The 23822-nt window shown below is 40.2% G+C and overlaps 3 protein-coding genes across 3 annotated transcripts; 1 reads left to right on the top strand and 2 right to left on the bottom strand.

Annotated features, from left to right (window-relative positions):
- Window positions 1-228: 228 nt before the first annotated feature.
- Window positions 229-2147, top strand: tmem186 (transmembrane protein 186). Its single transcript, XM_070924232.1, has 2 exons — window positions 229-341; window positions 1070-2147. Exons 1-2 carry the CDS (start codon window positions 339-341, stop codon window positions 1727-1729), a joined length of 663 nt encoding a protein of 220 aa, XP_070780333.1. The 5' UTR covers window positions 229-338; the 3' UTR covers window positions 1730-2147.
- A 1007-nt stretch (window positions 2148-3154) lies between these two features.
- Window positions 3155-7181, bottom strand: LOC139302571 (CD5 antigen-like). Its single transcript, XM_070926278.1, has 8 exons — window positions 7145-7181; window positions 6559-6588; window positions 6154-6447; window positions 5319-5615; window positions 4274-4567; window positions 3890-4183; window positions 3379-3470; window positions 3155-3280 (listed from the first exon to the last, which is right to left on the bottom strand). The coding sequence occupies exons 1-8, from the start codon at window positions 7179-7181 to the stop codon at window positions 3155-3157; spliced, it is 1464 nt and encodes a 487-aa protein (XP_070782379.1).
- Window positions 7182-8486: 1305 nt separating this feature from the next.
- On the bottom strand, window positions 8487-11532 carry hmox2a (heme oxygenase 2a). The gene is made up of 6 exons (XM_070917820.1): window positions 11423-11532; window positions 11179-11296; window positions 10513-10680; window positions 10113-10436; window positions 9132-9264; window positions 8487-8614 (listed from the first exon to the last, which is right to left on the bottom strand). Exons 1-6 carry the CDS (start codon window positions 11512-11514, stop codon window positions 8487-8489), a joined length of 963 nt encoding a protein of 320 aa, XP_070773921.1. The 5' UTR covers window positions 11515-11532.
- Window positions 11533-23822: the final 12290 nt, after the last annotated feature.

Here is a 23822-nt window from a genome sequence, read left to right as displayed (position 1 = left end):
GTGCCTCTCTGCGGCGGATGTGACAGCTCCGCCGCTAGCTGTCGTTTCCGCTCGCATACTTTTATAGGAAAAAAACAGGTTTAGGTTCAGGAGTTATTTTTAATGAAATCTCAATTAAATATATCTGAAGTGAGACTTTGCATCTTTTTTCCGCAAAATAAACATAAAAAAAAACGATTAACATTTTTGTTTACATCCGGGTCAGAGTGTGTACGTCATGTTGGCTAACAGTTAGCTCCCTCTGGAAGAGTCGCCTTTGGAAACGTCATGTCGCTTATTCTTAAAAAGAAGATTCGTGTTTCTGTGTTTTTCTTCTTCCATTTAGCTTGTCGCCGGTCATGGTGAGCATGTGTTGTTGTTTTTAATCTCTTATATTGCTTTCACTGTTCTGCAAGAGATCAGAAACACGTGTGAAAGTTGAATTATTAGCCTCATAATTACCTGGAACGAGTTGTGTGTCTCTAATGTGTTTAACTCTGGTTAATTTATACGTACTGTTAGTTCGGTCTACTAAGAAGTTAGGAAGAAGAAGTTAATTAAAACAAAGCAGGTGCATGTGCTTTATTACTCATATTAATTTATGATTAATATTATCCAACTGGCTGCAAGGAGGATTTCTCCTGTTACACCACCAGCTACATCATACAAAGTGCATCTGCAGCCATGATGATGTTTATTATACAGAGGGTGGCCAAGATAACAGGAACACCTGTGTGTGCTGTTTATTTTTTAAATGTACTTTCAGGTGGTGGGATTGTTTTCAATATCAATGCATTGATATTTTCTTGCTTAATCGTTCAGTCTGTAAACTTTTAAAACAGAAATAGTAAAATTGCCAGTCAGTTTTCCAGAGACCATGGTGATGAACCAAAGTCCAAATCCCAAAGATATTAAGTTTACTGTCATAGAAGAGTAAGAAAAACAGCAAATATTCATATTTGAGATGCTAAAGCCAGAGATGTTTAGAACATTTCCTTAAAAAATGTCAACAATAAATGGACTAATGAGTTAATCTGCAAATTGTTTTGGTTCTAGTGAAGTGTCAAATCTGTCTGTTATTTCTCTACAGATCAGGTCAGTGCTGCTGCGCCGGTTAACCCCCCACGCCCTGTCCTGTACTAGAGCATCATGTCTACCCACAGGTTGGATACCTTATGGTGTGCAACCTCATTCACCAGGTCACACTCCCATCCAGCAGAGCTGCCATGGACCCCTTATACTTAAAACCACATCACTGGTCAGGTACTCAGACCTGTCCACACAGAAGTACACTGTGATCTACACCCTGCCGCACATAAAGCTCCTCAGAGCCGTGTCAAGGCTCAAACTGCTCCAAACTGGAGTCACCACGGTCATCTTGCCCCCAGTATTTATCCTCTACCTCCTGGGAGACGTCCCCTTCTTTCTTGTCAGCTACACAACGGGGATAGCGCTGTTTGCTGGTGTCATGCTGTACACTGCCAGTCACTTCTTCAGGAGGGTTGTGGGGATGATGTACCTGGATTCGTCCCAGACCACGCTCAAAGTGTCCCACCTCACCTTCTGGGGCAGGCGCCATGACATCTACCTGCCTGTGTCAGATGTTATGACCATCGGGGATACAGGGGACTCCGCAAATGAGACGATATTGAAACTAAAGAGATACAGCAGTCCACAGACGCTGTATTTCTCCACTCACTTTGGACGTGTGGTAGACAAACAGGGTTTTGAGAAGGTTTTTGGAACTTAAAAATTATAAATTAATTGCTCCAGAATTTATGGATGCGGACAGTAATAATCACCAGTGAATTCTACTAATTATTCTGTTAAAAATATAAATTATTTATAACTTAGTTATAATGAGAATTATGTGTTCTCCATGAAAAATAGTCAATCAGAAGTTAAAGATACATTTAATGACAGATCATTTGTTGTCGGTCTGATGTGTTCACGTGCATGACTAGCTAATGAATTTATTAGTGACTGAAAAGTAAGGATGCATATTTGTAGGCCTCATCAGGACTGTGGCCTTCAGAGTGGAACAACATGGCAAGTGACCAGTATTGGCTGTAATATGTTACTACTCAGTACGCAGATTACTTTTGTCTGGTAACCAGTGACATAATGTGTGAAGCATAAAAAAAGTAAAATAAAATCTTGGTACAAGTGAGGTTGTCTTGGTGTTTTACAAGGGGAAATAGTCGTGTTGCATCTTAAAAACAATGACAGACAACACACATGGCAGCATGAAATGAAGGTAAGTCATGAAGTAAAGTACATTGAAAAAAAAATGTCCCGAACACTGTCAGTGACTCAGCTGTGAACAATGACTGATCTATGTTACATCTTAAATGGGGGATTTGTTAATACCATCACATAGAAGGTTAAAAATGTAAATACATACTTTTACACATGAATTTACGTTCAATCTGAACATGATTGTTAGGTTACTTGTGAAAACCTTGCACCCATTAAAATATTGCTTGTTATGTACATCATGTACATGTACAAGTTTACATTTTGTCTTCATAATTTACCAGCTCTAGTTTTCTAATCTACTAATTTTAATAAGCATCTCAAAATAAATACTTAAGTTGTAGAATCTGGGTGTTTTTTGAGGGACATCCATTACAGAAAAATGTTCTTGCTCTTAAATAATCTTTAAAATAAATTTCCCACTTTAACCTTAAAGGGGAACTCCACCAATTTTAAACATCAAAAGCATTTGAAAAAAGCTGTAAGGCCTTTCGTAGCTTCAGAAGGAGTTGCGTGAAATGTGATAAATAGCTTCAAGTGATTGGGTTGGTTGGGTCTGAAGACTACAGATTTGAAAATGAAAGAATCTGCTGGTGTTGAGTTAGAGAGAAGCCACTAGCCTCTGCTTGAGGCTACATTAACCACCACACCAGAATCTCTGACTGAACTGTTGGTGGCTGAGTTGCATTGTGGGTAATGTGGGCGCCAGGTTTTGACAAGGAAACGAATGTGTGAAATAAAACAATATCTTCTGCTGCACTGACTTGATTTTTTAAGAGAATCATCCATCACGATTCTTGACAATGTAAATGTGCAATCAGTGCTAAATCAGTGACATACTCTTTTAAAAGGAACATTTCTGTAACTGTAATAGCTTTGATGAAAGTTGAATGATCCATTTGGATTCAAGATAAGCTCCTCAGAGGTCTGTTCGCTGGGCCTCTGCATCTTCATTTGGCCCATCATCTTCTGCTCTGGAGGCACCAAGGTTACACAAGTCAAGCTCAACGTTCTCCTGGCCTCTTGGCTCCTGCCCTCTGGTGGCCTGGAGAGACATGGCAGCAGACATCTTTAAGTTATAGTATCACTCATACACTAAGTACTTTTACCCAATCCTCTATCGAATAAACACGTGCGCAGTACCTTTTTGTGGAAACAAATGGCAGACAGAGACAATACCACAGTCAGCAGCAGGCCAGCAAGTCTTAAGATGAAAACTTTTGGAGAGGCTGAAACTGATTCACAACAAACACATCAAATCATAGAATATCATGAGTACAACAGCCTTCATTAAAAAATAAGATGCCTTAAACTTCTAACATCACAACATTGCCAGTGCCAGTGTTCAGCTGTCTTATTCATTTCAAATAATTACCTGTAAGTAATTTAAATCAACAAATCTGCAGAAAGTTTTTGATGCCTTTTTTGTTGAAATGCTAAAATGGATCGCTAACATAAAATATACATGCTTTAAAATAGTTACATTAAAGGCCTGATTCAGACTTATTCCAAGTGGCAGGAGTTTAAAATAAATGTGACCTGGAAGCAGCTGACATGCTCTCCATGCCATGTTTGTGTCATTTCAGATGACAGCAAACACAGCTAATGCCACATTTCCCCGTCTGACTCAGCTGTGCACTTTCCTTGGTGCTACCTGAGATGCTGAGTGGCTGGCTCTCTGAGGAGAAGTTGTGAGAGAAAACACGGATGTGATAAACACAGCTGTAGTTCCCGTGGTGGCCATGGCCTGCAGCAGAAAACAGGAAGTGCGCAGTGTGATTGACAGCTTTCTGGGTGTAGTTGCGTGTTGTGTTAGAGGCGGTGAAGGTGAGCTGGAAAGAGCCTCCTGGGTACTGTGGTTCAGTGGAGCAGCTGACGGTGAAGTTGGCAGACTCGTAGACCTCACCGATGGGGGGCCAGACGGAGATAATAGGTTGAAACAGCAGATCTGTAAAGACAAAGGGAGATGGTTGATGGAGTTGTGATGAATTACAACTGTGAAGATTGCCATCATGGCTGACGTCTCTGAAGGTGTTACCTGTGCAGGCGATCTCAAGGCGGGATGGGGAGTGCCAGGGCCTCGTTGATATGCGCTCCCTCAGTGCAGATCCAGACTGAACTCTGAAAGAACTGATCCCCCACACAAATCTAGCTGCAGATGGCTTTATTTCTGCTGAAACAGCAGAGCCACATTTCAGCTGTCTGCACACTAAAGCCGCTGACTTCAGGTCCCCCTTCAAGCCATCCACTGGTTTCCAGTCATCCTGGAGTTTCATTTCCAGGGCACCAGCGCAGCGCCCGCCTCCCTCCACCAACCTGACATTATCAGGCTCTGAACAGAGACAAGAAAATAACTGAGGTTCAAAGTTAATTCTTGACCTTGGAAACAGTCGAGAAAACAATCCGCAAGATCCATTTAGTGGCCCTTCTGGAGCGTTTCATCACATCACATGACCTTTATCAGCAGATAGGGTTTGCCCAGTTGCCCTGCAGGTGTTCAGATTTTTATTAGCCGTGCTAGCAGCATGGCTCTATGAACGGCAATGTCGGTCTGTCCACCACTTTGGTCCACACTGAAATATCTCATTGACTATGTGATGGATTGCCATGAAATTTGGTACAGATATCCGTGGTGCCCAGAAGATGAATCCTCATGACTTTGGTGATCCTCTGACATTTGGTAGAGACATTCATGTCCTCCCTCAGCGTGATCCCTTTTCATCATCAGATCACATTTTTTATTTGTCCAATACTTTGGTGTATGACAACATCCCTGCATAACTAATGACATTCCCATCAGCCTCAGTTGTACTTTGTGTTGAGTGCTAATTAGCAAATATTAGGATGCTAAACTGTAACAGTGAACATGGTAAACATCAACATATTAGCATTGTCCTTGTGAGCATGTTGTGAAGTTAGATTTAGCTCAAAGGCTTCTTGTCCATGTGATATGATTGAGAGCTCCAGAAAAGCTACTAAATGGACCTTGCGGTGAGGTTGTTTCATAAAGAAAATAATTATTGAAAGAAGTTAGGTGACATTCATTGCAACAGAGCATATCAAAGCTGTCGCTTCTCCGTTACCTGAGCAGGTGAGTCCTGTAGGTATGCAGGTGTTTCTTGCTGACTCATAGCCTTCGCAGTCCAGGAGAGTGGACTCGTTGCCTCTGCACTGGAACTCTTTTGTCCTCTCAAGAGCCTCCGTGTTTTCATAGAGCGCCCACTGGAGTTTTAAAGGAGCCCCACAGCCGAGCTCTCTACAGACCACCTCTGCATCCTGCCAGTCGAAATCACCTTTACAGACAGGGGACCATGGCTGGTTAGCTTTGACCTCCACTCGGCCTGAACACAGAGTAGTCCCATTCAGCAGCCTGACAGACTCTGGACAGGGAGGCAGAGAGTTTAGTTAACTCCACTAGATTCATTTGACAGCTGTTGATTCTACTTACCTTTCAGATTAACCTTTGAAAGAACTATGAAGAGAGTATTATAATATATTGTTATACAATACTTCAACAGTATATAAATAGTTAATAAATGTGGATCAGCTGAAACATGAAAATGTTGCTCACATGTGGATGCAACAGTAGTAACAATGACAGGAGTATTTCTACATTGTGGTATTGTAGTACTTTTACTTAAGTATAGGATCTGACTACTTCTTCCACTACTACTACTACTGTCTACAAGCTACATATACAAAGAATACTTTTTAAATTACACAGCTAATTCAACTCATATAACTTTCTGAGGACTCCAGTTTCCTCTAGTTAGTACCAAATGAAGTAGTTCTTCAGTAGTCATTTCCTATGAAATTATTTGGAAATTATTATTAATATTAAATTATTGTGATAACAATAATATGTTTATATAGAGTTTTAGAGAAAATCATCATGGTTGGTGTCACTGATAGTGTTACCTGAGCAGGTGATCTCCATGCTGGAAGAGGAATACTGGGGCTTCATTGACTGAACTGACTTCACAGACTGAACACTGGAAGCATTCATTTTCCATACATGTCTTACTAAGTAATTGTGTTTGATTTTTGCTGAAACAACAGATCCACAGTCTAACTGTCTACACACTTCAGCTGCTGTTCTCAGGTTCCAGTCAAACATATGGTCATCCACTGGTTTCCAGTCATTGTGGAGTTTCATTTCCAGTCCACCAGCACAGCGGGTGGCTCCTCCCATCAACCTGATATTACCAGGTTCTGGACAAGAGACAAGAGAGTCATCAACACGAAAGACACAGTCCCTGTCAGTTTGAGGAGACTGAAAGTGAAACATGACTGCTGTTTCTCTCTTTGCGATCTTCCATTTACCTGGAGAGTCACTGTCTTCAGCCTGGAGTCCTGAGGAGACCAAAAGTCAAAGAACAAACATAGATGAAAAGCAGTATTATAATTTGATCAGAGCTCTAGACAGAACAAACACTCCCTGGCTGCTATTGCAAGCACTGTTAGCACTTTGGAGGTTTAGGGCTAGTTGTGGATGTTAGATTTGCCTGGGGCCCCACACTTCAGCAGATCTCCTCATTTCTGTGGGTTTTTAAACTAGACTCATTTTTAGTTCACTTCAGTTCAGTGCAGTTGAGTGTATATTGTAGTGAGATTTGTCATGTACATCTAAAAAAACCTTATCGTCTAACGTTCTGACTCTCAGCATGTTAATCACTATGAATACATTCTGAGGTAGATTTTCAATGAAAGAGGATCTTGGCAAATAATAGTAATGAATGTACCTCAGAGTGGACTGTCTCAGCTCCTTTGCCAAAAGTTTGATCAAGGCTAACAATGTTGCTGCTTCAAGGAAGTATATGTGTTCCTTTATTTAATGTAAGATTTTACACACACTTGACATAATGCATCATGTAACTTTACCCAACACAACTAAATGCCAAAGTCCTACCTGAGCTCCAGAGCAACAATGTTAATATGCGATTCATATCCAGTGAGTTTGTTTCTCTTGACCAGTCTGTGCCTTTGTCGCCTTGTTGGCTGTCTCTGGTTCTTCTGCATCTATATGTTTGACACATCCGCTCCCCGCTGCTTATTACATGTACTGATTCAATAGATACTACTACTATCTCCTCAATCAGGTCCTTGTGGTTTCCCTGTCACGTCAGCTCACCTCTTACTCCAGTTTGGAGCTAATAACTGTCATCTAAATGTAGTGCTGAGTACTGCTGGATAATCTTACCACCATAAACATCCAAACAAGATGTTTTCGCTGTTCGTTCAGCTTAATTCAGTCACTTTGATGTCACATTTTAAGTACAGTAAATATTAAGATTTTTATGCCTGTGGAAGCTTAGTGACGTTTATCTTAGTTCCTGCTATAATATATATATGTTAATGGTTTGACTAAAGTAACGTAACTCTGCAGCAGTGCATTGATGGTGACAGATTGCTGCTGTTTGACATTAACAAGGCACATAGGCTGACATAGAGCAGTTGATGATATTAAAATGGTTATTGGCTCACTATCATCGTCATATAGTGCTACTGCTATTTTTGCTGACCATTTTCATTTGCAAACTGTTTTAAATCTCTTATTCTTTTCCTCCAGTAGACATTTTCATTCATTTCAGTATGGAATTTTGTTTTTTGTCAATGTTATATTTTTGTTATGTGGCCACAAATCAATTTGCAATTACTATACAACCATAATATAACTTTGTTATTTCACTATGCTCACTTGTGTGCAAAGCAGGCAGTGTTTTCAGCTGTGTTTTCAATAATTTGTAAGGACACAAAATGCAAATGGTTTAAAACATATTTCTTGATGCAATTCAACCATTTTTTTATTCATTAATCTTGACTGTTGTTTACTTAGAATCAGAAACACCTCAATCACCAAGCATGACAAAATGTACACTACTTTGAACATCAGTGTATCTTTCATATTAAATACATTCAACTAATAATATTATAATCACATGCATTTAATATATTCTAGATGGTAACATGTCTCTCAACCTTGTATGCATATTACCAATGAATACAGCATACAAAGCAAAATGCATTAAACTGCTATTAGCAGTCTCAGAAGCATAAAACAGTTCCACAGACTGGAATCAATGCGAGAAAATAAGACAACTGAACTGTAACTGAAGTATTGAAACGCAAAACGTCAATAAACAAATGCATCGTATGTTGGGCACAAAGTGAAGAGGATTACGTTTGGCAGGATGCAACAGCATCCTCTGCTCTTTGCTCAGAGGTGATCGGCAGAATGAGAGTGTCAGAGCTCACACGAGGTACCAGGCAGCGAAACCAGCAAAGATGGCCACCCAGGCGGCTAGAGCCACCTGACAGGGCGGATGTCTGAGAAGCATCATGGCTAACTGGCATGCATAGGAGGGATTTCCACTGGCAGCTGTCCAGAGGAGGAGATGGAGGAATTGAGAAATGGAGAGCAGACAAAAAGAATAAAAAGGAATGAGGTCAGACTGTCATCATGAGCAAGTCATTTCAAGGGTTTCAACTTCTTCAGTGCAGCTACAGTGCAGTACACTTCATTACAGCACATGCTCCTACAGGTGCACAATTCAAGCTGCCTTTCACCTGAGTTCCATCTCTTAACTATCTCTAAAATGCAGAGGGGTGAGTCTGTAAAACTGTTGCTGTCGTATCGGCACCCTAGGTTTTAAGTTTAAGTTTAAGTTACTACTAAATGACAATTTAATTTAATTAAACACAAGTATCGTGAAGCTAATTCACTTATTTCATATATATAGACTGTAGGGGATGCAGTCTATAAAAGTGATATTTGCACTGGGGACTGCTGCTTGTTTACTGTTTATTTAAAGGGTTTTTCCCCTATATTTTTCTCGTGTACATAATTTAATAATGTGTGCTTCTTTCAGACCTAAACCCTTTAAATGATGTCTTACCCATTTTTGCTGCATAGTATGGGCACTTGTTGATATCACCTCCCTCCATGATCTCCGCATGACCGTGTCCAAAACCGGCATCTTGGACTTCTTCTTTGATCGTCTTCCCAATCTCTTCAAGCTCTGTGAAAACCTGTGTTCAGAATAAAGTAGATTTTAGTCACACCTTTATCCTTTCCACCCCAAAACAATGTGTCGTCTTGACTCTCCCAACCTATCCTCCTATGTAAGTCAAGGAAATAATAATAAAGCTTTTCATTAAATATTAACTGATTGCACAATGAAAATAGGCATTAATAAATTTGTTTAAAAATGCATTACTCTAAATTACAAAATAATTAATTAATTGTCATTTTAATGGGAATTTGAGTTGGTTCAATTTAATCAAATAAATCAACTCAAATAAATTCAGTTCAATTAACTCAAATAAATTACAATTAATCAACTAAAAAAGAATTGAATCAACTCAAATAAATCAAGTCGAAAGAATTTAAATGAATCAACAAAAACAAAATGAATAAATTGAGTCAACACAAAAAAAGTTAAATCAAATTACAAAAATTGAATTTACTAAAAGAAATAATTAAACGGAATCAACTCAAAAACATTTTATTAAATTATTATTTCATTAAATAAATGTTACTGAGTCAACTAAAAAAATGAATTGAGTCAAAAATATTTAATAGACTCAACTCCAAAGAAGAACAGTGGTGTACTTTTGACTAAGAGAAATGCTTTTATGGATATCTAAAATGTAATTGTGTAATTCAGTTATTTACAATAAATATGTAAAATAACAAATAATGAATTACTTTGTACTTTGTCTATTGATTAATAAATATATTTTTAAACACATGTATTAATGCCTATTTTTTATTTTTTGAAATTTTTTTACATTTTTGAACAATTAGTTATTAATTAAAGAAATGCTTTAAATTTCTGTGGTGCTTGTGGTCCTCCATATACTCCCTGCTCTCTCACCATCATGTTAAAGCCAAAGGCCCGGTTGGACTCGTCCACAATCCTCTCTTTGGTCTCAGCGTCCAGTTCCAGCTCATTCATCCTGCTTCGGTAAAGCTGCTTGAAGCCCTTGTGACTGTGGATACCCTCAAACCGGTAGAAGTTGAGACCCTGGCCTGTCGAGGGGAGCTTCAGTGCCCTCTGGGCCACTTTCTTGAGGATCTGTCCACCTGAGAGGTCACCCATGTAGCGGGTGTAGGAGTGGGCCACCAGCAGCACCGGGTCCTCCTCTCCCACCTCGTGGATGCGGTCCACATAAGGCTTGGTGCTTGCAGAGAGGCTGATCTGTGAGAGAGAACATGCTATGCAAGTCAGTGGGCTGACAGAAGTCACATGCGGCCCCTGTGTGCTTTCTGCTGACCTGGCTCTCCCAGTCCTCTCCATAGAAGTACTCGAGGTCCTGGGCCAGGGCCTCGCGCCGGTGCAGCTCTGCGGGGAAATAGATTGGGGCAATGTGAGGATGGTCTTGGTTCTTGTTAATCTCCTCCTCCATGGCCGAGTAGACGAAGTATAGAGCTGCTGTACCCCTCTGGGACCAGAAGCAGAGAGAGAGACAGAGTGGGACAGACACGTAGATTAAATGGTAACTGCAGTGACTCATATAACATTTCTGGTTTACTTACTTACTTACTTACTGCAGATATTGCATTAAATTTAGTTCTAACTAATTAATGCAAGAATTGGACATCCACATAGGCAAGGCATAAATAAAAATAATAAACCATAGCACAGTGACAACCTAATTTGTTAAATTAGCTATCATTCTCACTATCTGATCTTCCCAAAAGATTATACTGTTAAATTTACAAATTATGGTTGTGAAAGTGATTAACACCTTCATGTTTGTGGCAGAGGACCAATCAATGCTAGGTGAAGGCATTTGATTTTATTGTCATTTTTACTACTTTTTAAACATAATTACTGGGGCCTGTGGTGAGTTTCTTACTCTGCTAACAGACATTTTCAGTTTCATTAGCAGTTGAACTTATTATCTGCAACAACAATGCTGAACGCTTTGGAAGACAACCTTAAACAGCTCCTTCTTGATGCGGCCTCGAAGGAAATCTTTAACAAACTGGCAGTTCTCTGCTCTGTCGTGGGACTCCTTGGTCCCCTCGGCTAACATCTCGGACAGGTCGGTTGGGCTTGGTGGAACAGAGAGGGAGAGAGGAAGGGGGGACAGGCATGAACACTAGTTTGTAGTTTTTTCAAATTCCTATAATGTGCCAGTACCAGAACAAACCACTAATCATGGAAGTTTTCCTCCATACCTAAGAACTTCGTCATCATCATCCACAACAATCCTTGCCCCTCCATTCGCCACACCATTGGATTTGGGTTCTGATGTCACCTTGGTTTCCATCTCGCTGGTTGTCTCACAATGGTTTCACCTTAAGAAAGCAGGAGAGATAACATGTTATGAGAAAGCTAATGTAAGACATTATGGTTTGTGCCGAGAGATTCTTGTATATGTATGCAACAGTGATGTGTCACTACCACAGTGGAAAAGAAAACATCACTTAGAATCTTATTAAGATACATGCATTTATTAATGCAAGTAAAAGATAATTAATTATTAAATAACTGGCTTCTACTTCATAACACATGTCAACATTGTGTAAATCCCCATAAATATAAGTTTGTTAAACTCCCTACAGGGTTACTAGTCAATTGTAATTTGAGGACTTTTATTGTGACACCACAGCAGTCAGTAAAAACTCACCACTTATACTGTATTGTTGCTCTAAACTATTATCTTAAAACATTAGTACATGATAGCTTTTGAAGTATTTTTGTCAAAATATTGCACTGCAGTAGAAACAAGTGGATTCAATGTGACTTTCCGGTGGACAGTTACAAAACGGACACTGCACGTCTTCAATGTTATACAAGCCGCTACGGTTACGTGCAGGTTTCTTGACATCTGTAAACTTTTAAAATCCGCTCTCAGTCTGTGTAAACACGAACACGTGCTATGAATCAGTCCCGCATATTCATAAAAAAGAGATCGAGAAGATTATTTACCTTGTTACAACACTGACTTCAGTCGCGAGACGGCAGGACACAACGTACAGGGGGCGCGGTTCCTTTGACAGCGAGCCAATCAGAGTTCTTCCTGCAGAGCGTCATGCTGATTGGTTAGATCCAAAGGCTTGACACCAATCATGATTTCTCAACACAGGAAATAGGCGGGACTCACCCGAAGCATGTGTGGATAATAAAAATAATTTCAACAGTGTTGTGGGAAATGAAGTTTGCACCGTTTGAATATCAAACAAAGCGGGTTTATCACCCATATACGGTTAAATAAAGATTTGTGTGCTAAATATAGCCAATGTGTCTTTTTCAAGAGATGTATTTTCTTACAAATCTAGATTGTTTAATTTAGACTGGTTTAGAGTTGATTTAGACTTAAATGGAAAGTATTCTCTTATTCATCTTATTTCACTTATTAATTCATATAGATCCTCTCTGGTTGAAGTTCATTGAAATAAACTTTATTTAATGAAGACCTACCAGCAGACAGCCTCGTCGTTGTCGAGAGCTGAATGCACTGATCAATCAATCAATCAATTTTAGCCAGTCGCCACACTCTGTATTGTAGCGTGTTGTTTAGACCACCAGGTGTCACTAGACTCCATGTAATGTGCCTCAAAAATGCATCAAATGATCATACAGTTTCATTTGGCAGCTGAGCAGGGTGTCAGTGACCAGGTCAGAAACGCAGATGGAGCAGTGGGCTGCTGGCTCACTTCATGAGCTGCACTGGTGTTTATTACAGCCAGTGCCTGCTGTTAATAATATGAATATTATGTGCTGCAACAATATATAACCACACCACACTCTGTAGCAACGTCCCCCCAACTTTAACTGTCAACCCTCATTATTGTTTGTCACCACATTCTTTGATTTTCATTGCTTCTTCAGTATGATGCCGTGGATGCAAAGACATAAACATGTGTCCTGCTCTGGCACCAACTGAGAATGCACGGGAACTGTACAGTTTACATGTCACTGTCATATCTTGTATGGTTTGTCTTCCTGTGGCTCGCTGTTTACATTACTGTGTCCTGTTAATCTATACATCTACCCAGCTTGAAACGTCCAGCAGATAAGGATTGAACTGGATGTTATTGTGTGGTTGCAGTCACTCCCTAGATAAAGAACACCCTCAGTTCACCTATGGGCTCCCAGAAGAACACTTGAGAACATGAACAAAGGAACAAAGGTACTGGATTGGAGTTTTTTCCTCCACAAAAACCTCCGTGTATTGAAAGGGATTCTGGCATCCCCAAGGGCTGTCTTTCATGTCTTGAAGGGCCCTGGAGAGTCCTGCTCCACTGTAGGAAAACCCCACTTCTACTTGTTGCTGTCCTGCTCCAAAACGTCCAACTGCAGACCCACCTCTGTTTGTTTTTGTCATTGTTAATAACCGAGACAAGCTTCCTATGATCAACAATATTGCATTGACCTCGACTCCATCGCTGCCGGAGTGATTTTGCTTTTATATTCAATACAATTTCCTGTGTTTATGAAGATTTTGGCTCCTTTTCTCGGACTCATTAGTCATTAACAATATGTTGCACGCTTTTAAGAACGTATGTGTAATACTCTTAAGTATGCATGACTGCTTGTGTTTTCCCAAAGAGGCGTTTATCACAATGCAACCTGGATACCACGATGCTTGTATCACTCCCTAGAAGTGCTAAACTTGGGCCATTGCTCCCTGGGGTTTACATGACGCTGCCATGATCAACTGTCCAGCCATGCCAGAGTCTGGTAATCACACATCTGTCATGCAAGTTTGTTCCTTCACATTGTTTACCACATTCCAGATTGTTTTTGGCACAATATTTTGGATCTTTATTACACAAAAGGGAAACCTTCCTGTCTGTAAAGGATTTCCTCTTGTTTTCAATAATCAAAAAGCTCAGGCTAAAATAATCCAGAGTTGGACTCATTTTGGCTCAGTTAAAATTTTAGGTTGGTGTGTTTTCCTTCAAGACTATTTGGTGATAGTAGCAACAGTGTGGGCCTTTGATAGTTTGTAATTTTGTTTTTGTTCAGTGACATTTTTCTGGTGTTTGACTTCGACCAATCATACAAAACTGTACTTTAGTCCTTTGCATTCTTGTCATTGTCAAAATATATGGCTCATTTCATCATTGACTAATATGAACTAACAATATGTGTTATTTTTGGCAACATATGCATACAGACTTATTTAATCCTCATTCTTGCTTAGTTTGACACAACATCCGTGTGACATAACAAAACAAACACTGTTTATTTTAACATATTTTTCAATTAGTTGACATTTAAGGAATAGTTAGACATTTTGGAAAATAAGTTCATTCACTTTCCTGTTTAGCGTTAGATGAGAAGATTAATACCACTCTCATGTCTGTGTTTTAAGTGTGGAGCTAAAGCCAGGAGGCGATAAGCTTAGCTTAGCATAGCCCTGGAAACAGCTAGCCTGGTTCTATCCAAAGTTCAAAAATACCCCTACCAACAACTCTAAAGTTCATAAATAAACACGCATCTCATTCGTTTAATTTGTACAGAAACAGAAATGTAAAAACGTCAATTTGTGGTTTTATTGGGGGTTTCAGCACCTGCTCGCTGTTCACCAAGAAATAGTTACAGCACGTAACTCTCCGTAAAACCACAACATGTTGGTTTGCTCCTAGACATCAACAGCTGATTAGCATGGATCCCACATATTATGAAGCTACTGACAGGCATTGCTGAACTCTCTGCACCTGCTGGTTGAGATACTCATTCATGTTGCTCTCCACTCTGTGCAGGACTTTGGCATGGCATGGACAGGAGTTGCCAAAACCAACATTATGTGAGATGGATTACTAAAGATAACGTTTAATATTGAGAGGCCCACAGGAATAAAGGCACTAAAGTGACACATTTATGTAACAAGAGTGCAAGGAGCAGATTTGTTTTCTCACCTCCTGCAGGGTACAACACTACCGGTTTGCCATAGACTGGCAGCTACCGGCCATACTTTTCTGATTTATAGCTGCAGAAAGCGAACAGCTTTGCTTTTCTCTGGTGGGTTTCAGGGGTGGGAGCCTGGACCTTGGCATCATAAATCCTGGTGGCTGTGGTGGCCTGCAGAGCGAGTGCTTAACCCTGCATCAGGTTTATAATTAGAAACACACCTCCCTCCGTTCGCCTGCAGGAAACAGCCCGGGCCTCCATGTGTGTGTGAGGCTGCGGGCCAACAAAGAGAGGAAAGTGTACACATGGGGCAGGCATGCGATGTGATCACAGTCTGGTATTCGAGTGCTGCGATCACCTCGTTAGAATGTGCAGGTGGATGTAAGGGCAGGATGGAGAGAACCTATGAGACAAGGTAATGAGAAGAAGGAAACGAATAGTCATACTTTTACTGTATGTTCCAATTAGACATCACTGAACTAATATGTTATGCTACAGACAAAGCTCTGCAGGTTGACCCATGAAGCAGTGGGATTTTACTGTTGGCATTTACAATTCTGTTGAAAAAGGGTGTGTTGTTTTGAACACACCTGTGAGCCCAGCATGGAAAAAAAGCTTTTGTGTCGTTTTTCAATGTATATTTCATAAACATCATTTTGTCAAAGCTAAACAGAATTTTTAATGTAGAGCCGTTCAATAATATACGTTCCAATCATGATAAAACAGTGTGCTTCTTTTATCACTGAACACAAGTTTTTTTTCTTTTTCTGTAACCCAAAAAGTTTAGTTACGAGCAGGATACTCGTCTGAGCTCTGCAATGTAGCATATAGCTTTTTTCACCTCCCGACATCCACTGATCCCCTTCATATCTGTTATCCGCTGTGTCTCCACGGAAATCTAAAACACATGGAGTTGGGACAAACCTTAAGTCTGATTAGAAGCCATATATATTAGTGACGGGAAATCCTATTTTGTAAGTGAAAACAGTTACATTTAGTTGAAAGCCACAAAAGACAGGAAATCCACCTGATCCCTGCAAACACAAAATACACCCCAGCTCTTTTTTTATAAGGCGCTTTGATAAGTGCTGTTGTCCTATAGTTCTGTGTGTTGTATTCTTTGAACTTTGACAGTTGGATTGAAGGAAAAAAAAAGATTTATTTGCAAAGTAGATTCACCAATTCTACTGAATAACATACGTTTAGGAAAGTGCCAACATTTGAAGACCATACAGTTAAACAATGACAAAATTAAAAACATAATGGCAGGATATATATCTCTTAAGATAGCCAACATCCCCCAAAATCAAGGAACAGACAAGGCAAATTAAACTTAAATGTAAAACGTAAAACAACTAAAGGGATTTCATGCACAAGCTGACAGATCCAGCATTTTCCATCAGATATCATAAACTGTGCTGCTTCTCATTTCTGCTTCTCTGCAAAGAAACATGGCCGACAACGGATCTTATAAAGTTCTTTGAGGAGCTACCAGCCACAATATACCATCCAGTCTGCAGAGCTGATGAAAAGTGAGACAGAAAGGATTTTTTCTTTAAAAGGACAGGAAAAAGGAGGGCTGGGAGATGTGCTCTCTAAGCCCCATTACTTTGGGAAGCTATGTTCTTGGACATGCTTCACGCCATCTTCTGTTTCATCAATTGTTTTGTACGGAGCGTCGAGTCCCACCGCCCTGGCTACGCAGGCCAAGGCCACACAAAGATCTCACTAGTGGGATGATTTTGAAAACAAAAAGAGTTAGGGATTCACTGGTTCACTCGATGTTTTTTCCAGTAATAGTGTAGGGGATGTGTTGTGGGGTAACACAGGGTGAGGCTGGGGGAATCTTACAATAGACAATGGATAATCCGCATCACAACATCCATTGTGTTCTGGGGTGAAATGTCTCCTAGTTTGATACGCGGAGCCCAAATATTCCCTCCTTTGAACTGGACCCAAAAAATCTTTCCCTTTTTTTTTTTTAACAGCTCAGCATTCTTTCACCAGGGAATCCACAACAGAAAATGTTCTATTTTTGTGTTTGGCTACTGAGACAGCACTGAGGGGACATTTAAAAATTGATTTCTATTAAGGAAAAGGGAAAATGCATACACAGCAGAAGACCGTCTTCCCTATTTGGATTTAGTATTCCCAAATGATGCTGGATTAAACATATGCTTCATTAGTCCTTATAAGGTTGATTAAGTGCTCGAATTACTTATGATAGGGGACCTGCATGCAGCACATTGCATTGACGCCCTCACAGGGAACCCAGCAAAGTTCATGGGTTAATACGTGCAGCGTTTGCACCCATTTGACACACTGGGCTGTGCTTCCCCCAATTGGACTGAATCTTTGCCGTACAATTTCCCTCCCTAAAAAAAACACATTGAAGCCAGCATGCGGGACCGGTTCTCACACCCGACCTATAGAGAAAAGCCTTGTGGGCCACGCTGCACATTTGAATTCTTTGAAAGCGATGCCTCACCCAGCGGGGGGTTCCTGCTGAAAAGAGGAACGCGAATCAGCCTCGGCCTCAGAGACTAATACAGGATGGAGGGAGGAAGGCTATTTTGCTCGCAACATTATGTCCCCAGTGTTGCCGGTGCCATTCCCCAACCAGTTTTACATTCCCGATTGCTGATAGGTGAGAACAGTGTGCTTCCTCATTAGACAGGTGTCAGATGGGCACGGAGGAGAGTGATTGGCTGATTAACTGTGTTTACCTTGGCAGCACTCGTCAGACTGACAGTCTCCACGTAGGAGCTGTTGGGACTTCCTCAAGGTCAATCTCATCAATACTGAACAATGCCACATTGCTGGATGAGGGAGGGAGGAAGCAGGAGGGTGTGAGGGTGAGGTGGGACGGTGGGTGCCCTTTGGTTGCTGAGTGATGTAATCTGGTCAGTTATTGTTGCGCTGCCCCTCGAGGCTTCAAGTACTTACCTTGAATACGGCACAATGAGCAAGACAGGAAGTCAGTGTTTTGGTGTATATCAACGGTTGGCAGGTTTATAGCTTAATCGTACCATTATCAGCAGCCCCATTGTGTAAACTACAGTTTATGAGATGCAGTATACAATATGAATATACTGTGAGAATAGATACTGTGTCATTTAAAGCTGCACTTTCATATTTTTACATTTAAACAATGCATGACTATGTGTACTGTGAATGGTTTTGTTTCCAGACCGTTATCATCTGACTCTGCAGCTCCCCTCAGCTCTATAAAGCTATGCAATGGATAAAACCACTACTCTCTGGGCTTCTTATTGTCTAGCAGAATTTTACCTTATTTCTTCTCCAGTGAGGTAATTCACTGCCATAAATGTGAAGCCCTCATTTGGTTTTGCCGAGTTTACTGTGACTCGGTCAAGTTTCGGCGCACGCACTATTTTGCACTCTGCTTACTGTTAGTGATCTGACATCCACAGAGAGAAATAGAAATCTCTGCCAGAAAATAATTGCTCAAAAGCATGTCGGCCTTCCCAGAACCCACCGTTAATGAGACAGTGCAGCTGATTGCTGAAATGGAAAAATCCAATGCTTCATGTGTAAATGAATACCTCATTATTTTTTTTAAGACAGCAGCTAAACCGCAGACACTTTTTATTATTCCTGTTCCCATTATAGAGAGAAAGCTGTTGACAAATGAGCTCAGTACACATGACATTTTTAAACATCATCTCCCCTAAATAATTGTGGCCTTGGGGAAAAAGAATGTCAAGGTAACGTATAGCAATGATTAATGTATGTCTTTAATGCCTCTTCATAAAGCTGTGCATGAGATGAATTAAGCTACGATTAGCTATAGCTCATTTAAAGTAGGTGTGTTTTCATATGGTAAAACTTATCAGGTAATAACCCAAACATACATCTTCAAATCAAATCAACGATTTAGAAAAAGATAATTTCTGAGAACAAATAACAGCAACCGCACAGAAGCTTTGTGTGCAGTATGTGTTGAAAACAAGGTTGTGGGTTAGGAGGTACTGTATGTTTGACATGTTTCAATGAGGGGATCAAGAATATGAAATCATTTTATTCCAAAAGTAAAACCAGAACTTGTTACCTATATACTATTCACCACTTATTGAAAACAGAGGACGGCTTTAAAAGTGAGTAGTTACTGATAACGTGGTCATAATGTAGTAACATCACATTATTACATACTGAGGTGATAACTAAGCTTTTACAGGTTTCTTATGATATATCACATAAATAACTAATATTACCACTACACCTTAAACATGTGTCTCAAAAATGGGTCACACTTGTCAAAATCACCAGTAAATATAAACTGGTGTGGTTTTATGTGTCGCTCTTGTTCACCTTTTAGTGTTTTTAAGTTTTCCTTTGTCCAGGTCAGGAAAAAACTGAGGAGTTGATTTCCACAACCTGATACATTTTCAAGGAATCAGATAAAATCTTGGTATTTCAGTCCAAACTCAAGGCCCATTTGTTCAGCGCAGACTACACCCTGCTTTAACTATCAACTGGAGTCATTCATTATTTCTGCTATGAACTTACAGGGTATTGCCTGGTATTTCCATCTACACATACCACATACACACATGTATGCATACATACTGTATGAGTATAGGACACACACACACACACACACACACACACACGTTTTAATGTCCAATGTTATCCATAAGGACCTCTGACAGACCAATCTGTTTTTAAAGCTAAAGAAAATTCAGTGTGCCTATTGCTTTCTTACTATACTTCAAAATATATATTCAGATTCAGGTCAGTAAATCAGTAAATTGCTATTAACCCCTTAGCCATGCTAGCGGCGTGACTGAAATATCTCCACACCTATCGGATGGATTGCCATGGAATTTTGTACCGACTCCTCTCTGAGGATGAATTGTGATGATTTGGTGATCCTCTGACTTTTCCTACAGCGTCATGAACATATTTTTGGTTTAGGAAAATATCTGAAAAACCACTGACATTCCCATCAGCCTCAGCTGTACTGTGTTTAGTGCTAATTAGAAAATGTCAGCATGCTAACACGCGAAAACAATAACGGTGGCCATGGTAAATCAGGATGTTAGCGTGGTCTTTGTGAGCATATAGCATTTAGCTTAAAGCACCACTGTGCCTAAGTACAGACTCACAGAGCTGCTAGCATGGCTGCAGACTCTTATTAATTAGTGTTTATCTTATTTTGGAATGAAGCTTCTGAGTTCTTGTGCCAGGTATGAGAGACCATCATTGTGTCCTAAAATATCCCCGTCTCATTCCCTACGACTCCGTGGCGCTCGGAGCCTCTCCCTTTGGGACCATTGGCTAATAACAGCATACAATCAACAAGTGTATCACTTTTTTGTCATATTAGGGCATATTGAAAGAGGGAGAGGGAGCAAGAGAGAGACAGTTCCTCCTCCAGATTCTCAGGCCTCTGCAGGTCTGTCTCAGTGGCAGAACGGACAGTTCCTGTGTTTGTGCCTGTTCCTGTCTCCCGCTGTCACCCTGAGGCGCGTCGCCATTGTTTCCGCATTGAGCGCCGGAGGTCAGGGCTGCTCCCTCACTCTGTCTCTCTCTCTCCCGACCTCGCTGCCCAGCAGAGGGAGGGGAGCTGGGAGAGAGCAGGAGGCCAGGCTCCAAACAGAGCTGGTCACACCTAAACGAAGTAGAGATACAGTCAAGACAACAGGCTGCTGAGCTGGAGGGCTGTTGCCTCTGAGAGTACATGTGGACACACACACACACACACACACACACACACACACAGCTCACATGCACACGTCCACCTTTTGTTGTTCAGCAGGGGGATTCCAGGTTTTCTCGTAAACACTGTGCAGGTAAACAGACTCTCTGTCTAGCACACTAAGATTAGAAGCAAGTGATTTTATTTTACTGTACTCTACTTTTCTCTGCTAAACACAAATGTACTTTGCTTGATTCACGTACATTTACTTTGGTTTCCAACAACCACTCTGGCGCTGAGGTACTCTATAACAGTAGATGGCTGCACCAATTTTGAAAGTGGAATATGTAAATAAAGTAAAAGTTACAATCACATCTCATCATTACTGTAGCTGCTGCCTACACTGAGACGATAATATGTTTTTGGTGCCTGCTTCACTTTAAAATAGAGTCTACAGCAGTTTTACTATCAATGTTTACATCAAATAATTGATGTAACTTTGGCCATCTTTGTCCACGAAATATCAGCTGGGTACTATCTTTCGTGTCTGCACAGGACAATTTCCTGGTTTCATCATCATTTTTGTGTGATGAATTGTATCTGGTTAAATTCCAGCACTGATTTTTCAATAAATACAGATTTCACTGAGCCGCTGTGGAGGCAGCTTGGCAGCTCTGCCTGACTCAGGATGGCATGTTTATACAGTCTTCTCACCTCACAGGGAGCGTAAATGGGGTAATTTATATGTCAAATTACCATGATATTTGTTCTGGCATATGCCTCCGATGCTCTCTTCATTCTCTCAAAATAAATTCAAAGTACGACGAGTTATTTTTTTTTAAAGAAATCATCACAATAACTGTGTTAATTGAGTGTTAAGGGCCTATCATTATTGCAAAGTTCATCTCTGCTGTATGTCAACTTGACAGTAGAAACTTTCTTTCTGTGGTTGAATTTCATACACTGTCTAAATTATAATTTGCATATATAAATATATATGTATATTTTTTTATCCAAGGAATGTTCACTGACCACATTTGTTCTTCTTTATCGTCACCAGGCTTCATGTTCAGACTCTAACACAGCCACAGTCTGAAGTGTCACTGGAACATGTGGATTTGGTGTATTGATCAAGAGCACTACAGAGAAAGGGCAGAACATTGATTTTTAAGAGTTACATACAGGCTGTAAATAAAACCTGTCTCACTGAATAATGGCTTTTTCAATCACAGCAAAAATATTCCATTTAGAATATTGATATTGATCAACTTTTATTCCGATGCTTCTGTATCTTGCATTTCATTACACATTCACTACATGGCCAAAGCATGTGGACACTCCACAGCATAAAATAACATTGTTAGTGTGATGAGATGTTCAACAATCATATATGTCTGTAATGTTCAGTTGTCCATGTACGGTATATAATCCCTACACTGCAGGAATTATACCAACCCCGTCTTCCATCCATCCATCTTTTATATCTCTCCTAATGCAAACAATAAGTATAAATGTCCCTTATCTCCCTCCACTTTCTGTCCTGGGACCCTCTGCTTTCCTCCTGTGGTATTATTTGCTCAGCTGGCAGCAGACGCTGAGCTACGTAGACCTACACAAGTCCCTGCTGGCTTCATATGTTATGATGATCGACATCTGAAAGGCTCTTTTTTTTTGTCCTCTACCTAAGCATGTTTCATATTTTCTTTTACACCTTCAACACACATTAGGCTCATTTCACCATACCTAATGGCCCTTTTCATGTTTTTATTCAGCGTGTCTAAATACACAGTTCAGCCTGCAAAGTCAGGTAGCTTCAGGGAAAATCATCCCAAAGTTGATTACTAACACTAGAATAAACACTGAAGGGCATGAATATATTTTCTATTTTTAATAAATGACTATTACTCATGGGTTAAAAAGCATCTGTGTTGCATTGTCATCAGCTACAGGTAGCTAAGACACGAGGCATCAGCTTTGCCTGTGAAATCCACCATTTTCCAGCTGAGATCAAGTTCTTAACTAATAGCTGATGCCATCTGGTCCTGATGAGGAAAGGAAACACACCGTTCGTGGGGTATGTCTTTGTCCAAACAGAGGCAAAGTGTTAGTGATAGATTCCAGTCATGATAAGGTGGTTTGCTTTTACAATGACATTAGCAATCTCCGGCTGATCTCGGAGCACCGATATGTCATATTTTTGGAGGGCCTCTGGTCTTTAGCGGACATTACTGTAAGTATAATTCCTCAGCAAATATACACAGATTCTTAATCCACATTGGTGCAATGTCAACATTCATCGTCATACAATACTGTATCCACACAGGGTGAAGAAGTGCTGAACACAAAGTGCCAGTAAAATTTGTTTTGGTGGAAAGGTGAATAAGGGGCATCTAGTATCACACACTTAATAATGAATTACACCCTTTAAAATAATAATTATGATTTTTCTGCACTGAAAACAGCTGTTTAATTGGTGGCAATTTTCAGATTGTTTATTATTTTTTTTCCATGTAATTTGTCACTTGAGGGCAGTGGAAACAACTTGTAAGCATACAATGAGCTGAAACTCACTATAAAGCTCCGTAAAGCTGAGGGGAGCTGCAGATTGAGTGATTATTCTCTGTAGGTTCATCACCCCTTTCACATTGTCACATTGTTTTCACACTGTCATTTGATACAGCGTTATTGTAAAAATATTGATTATAGATGCTTTAAATTAACAACGCTAGTGCAGATTCCATGTGATGTTAAACATGGTTAAGACATCGGTGTAAGAAGGGAAAGTTAACAAGACTAAAAGTCTATGGCTGTGCTAGCGACTCTGCAAGGTTGTATTTAGGCACAGTGGTGCTTTGAGCTAACTGCTAATGTCAGCATGCTAGCATGCTCACAATGACATTGCTAATATACTGATGTTTTGCAGGTCTTAGATTAATGTGTTAGCATGCTAACATGTCTTAGTTAGCACTACAAAGTACAGCTAAGCTGATGGGATGAAAAGTCAGAAAAGTTATTACAATCTATCCTGTGGCTGACGTGAATGTCTGTATTTG

The sequence above is a fragment of the Enoplosus armatus genome, chromosome 2 (assembly GCF_043641665.1).
Source record: "Enoplosus armatus isolate fEnoArm2 chromosome 2, fEnoArm2.hap1, whole genome shotgun sequence".
In the NCBI taxonomy this organism is placed as follows: Eukaryota; Metazoa; Chordata; class Actinopteri; order Centrarchiformes; family Enoplosidae; genus Enoplosus; species Enoplosus armatus.
The sequence above is the reverse complement of the archived record's forward strand: the minus strand, read 5'-3'. Positions and strand labels throughout refer to the sequence as shown.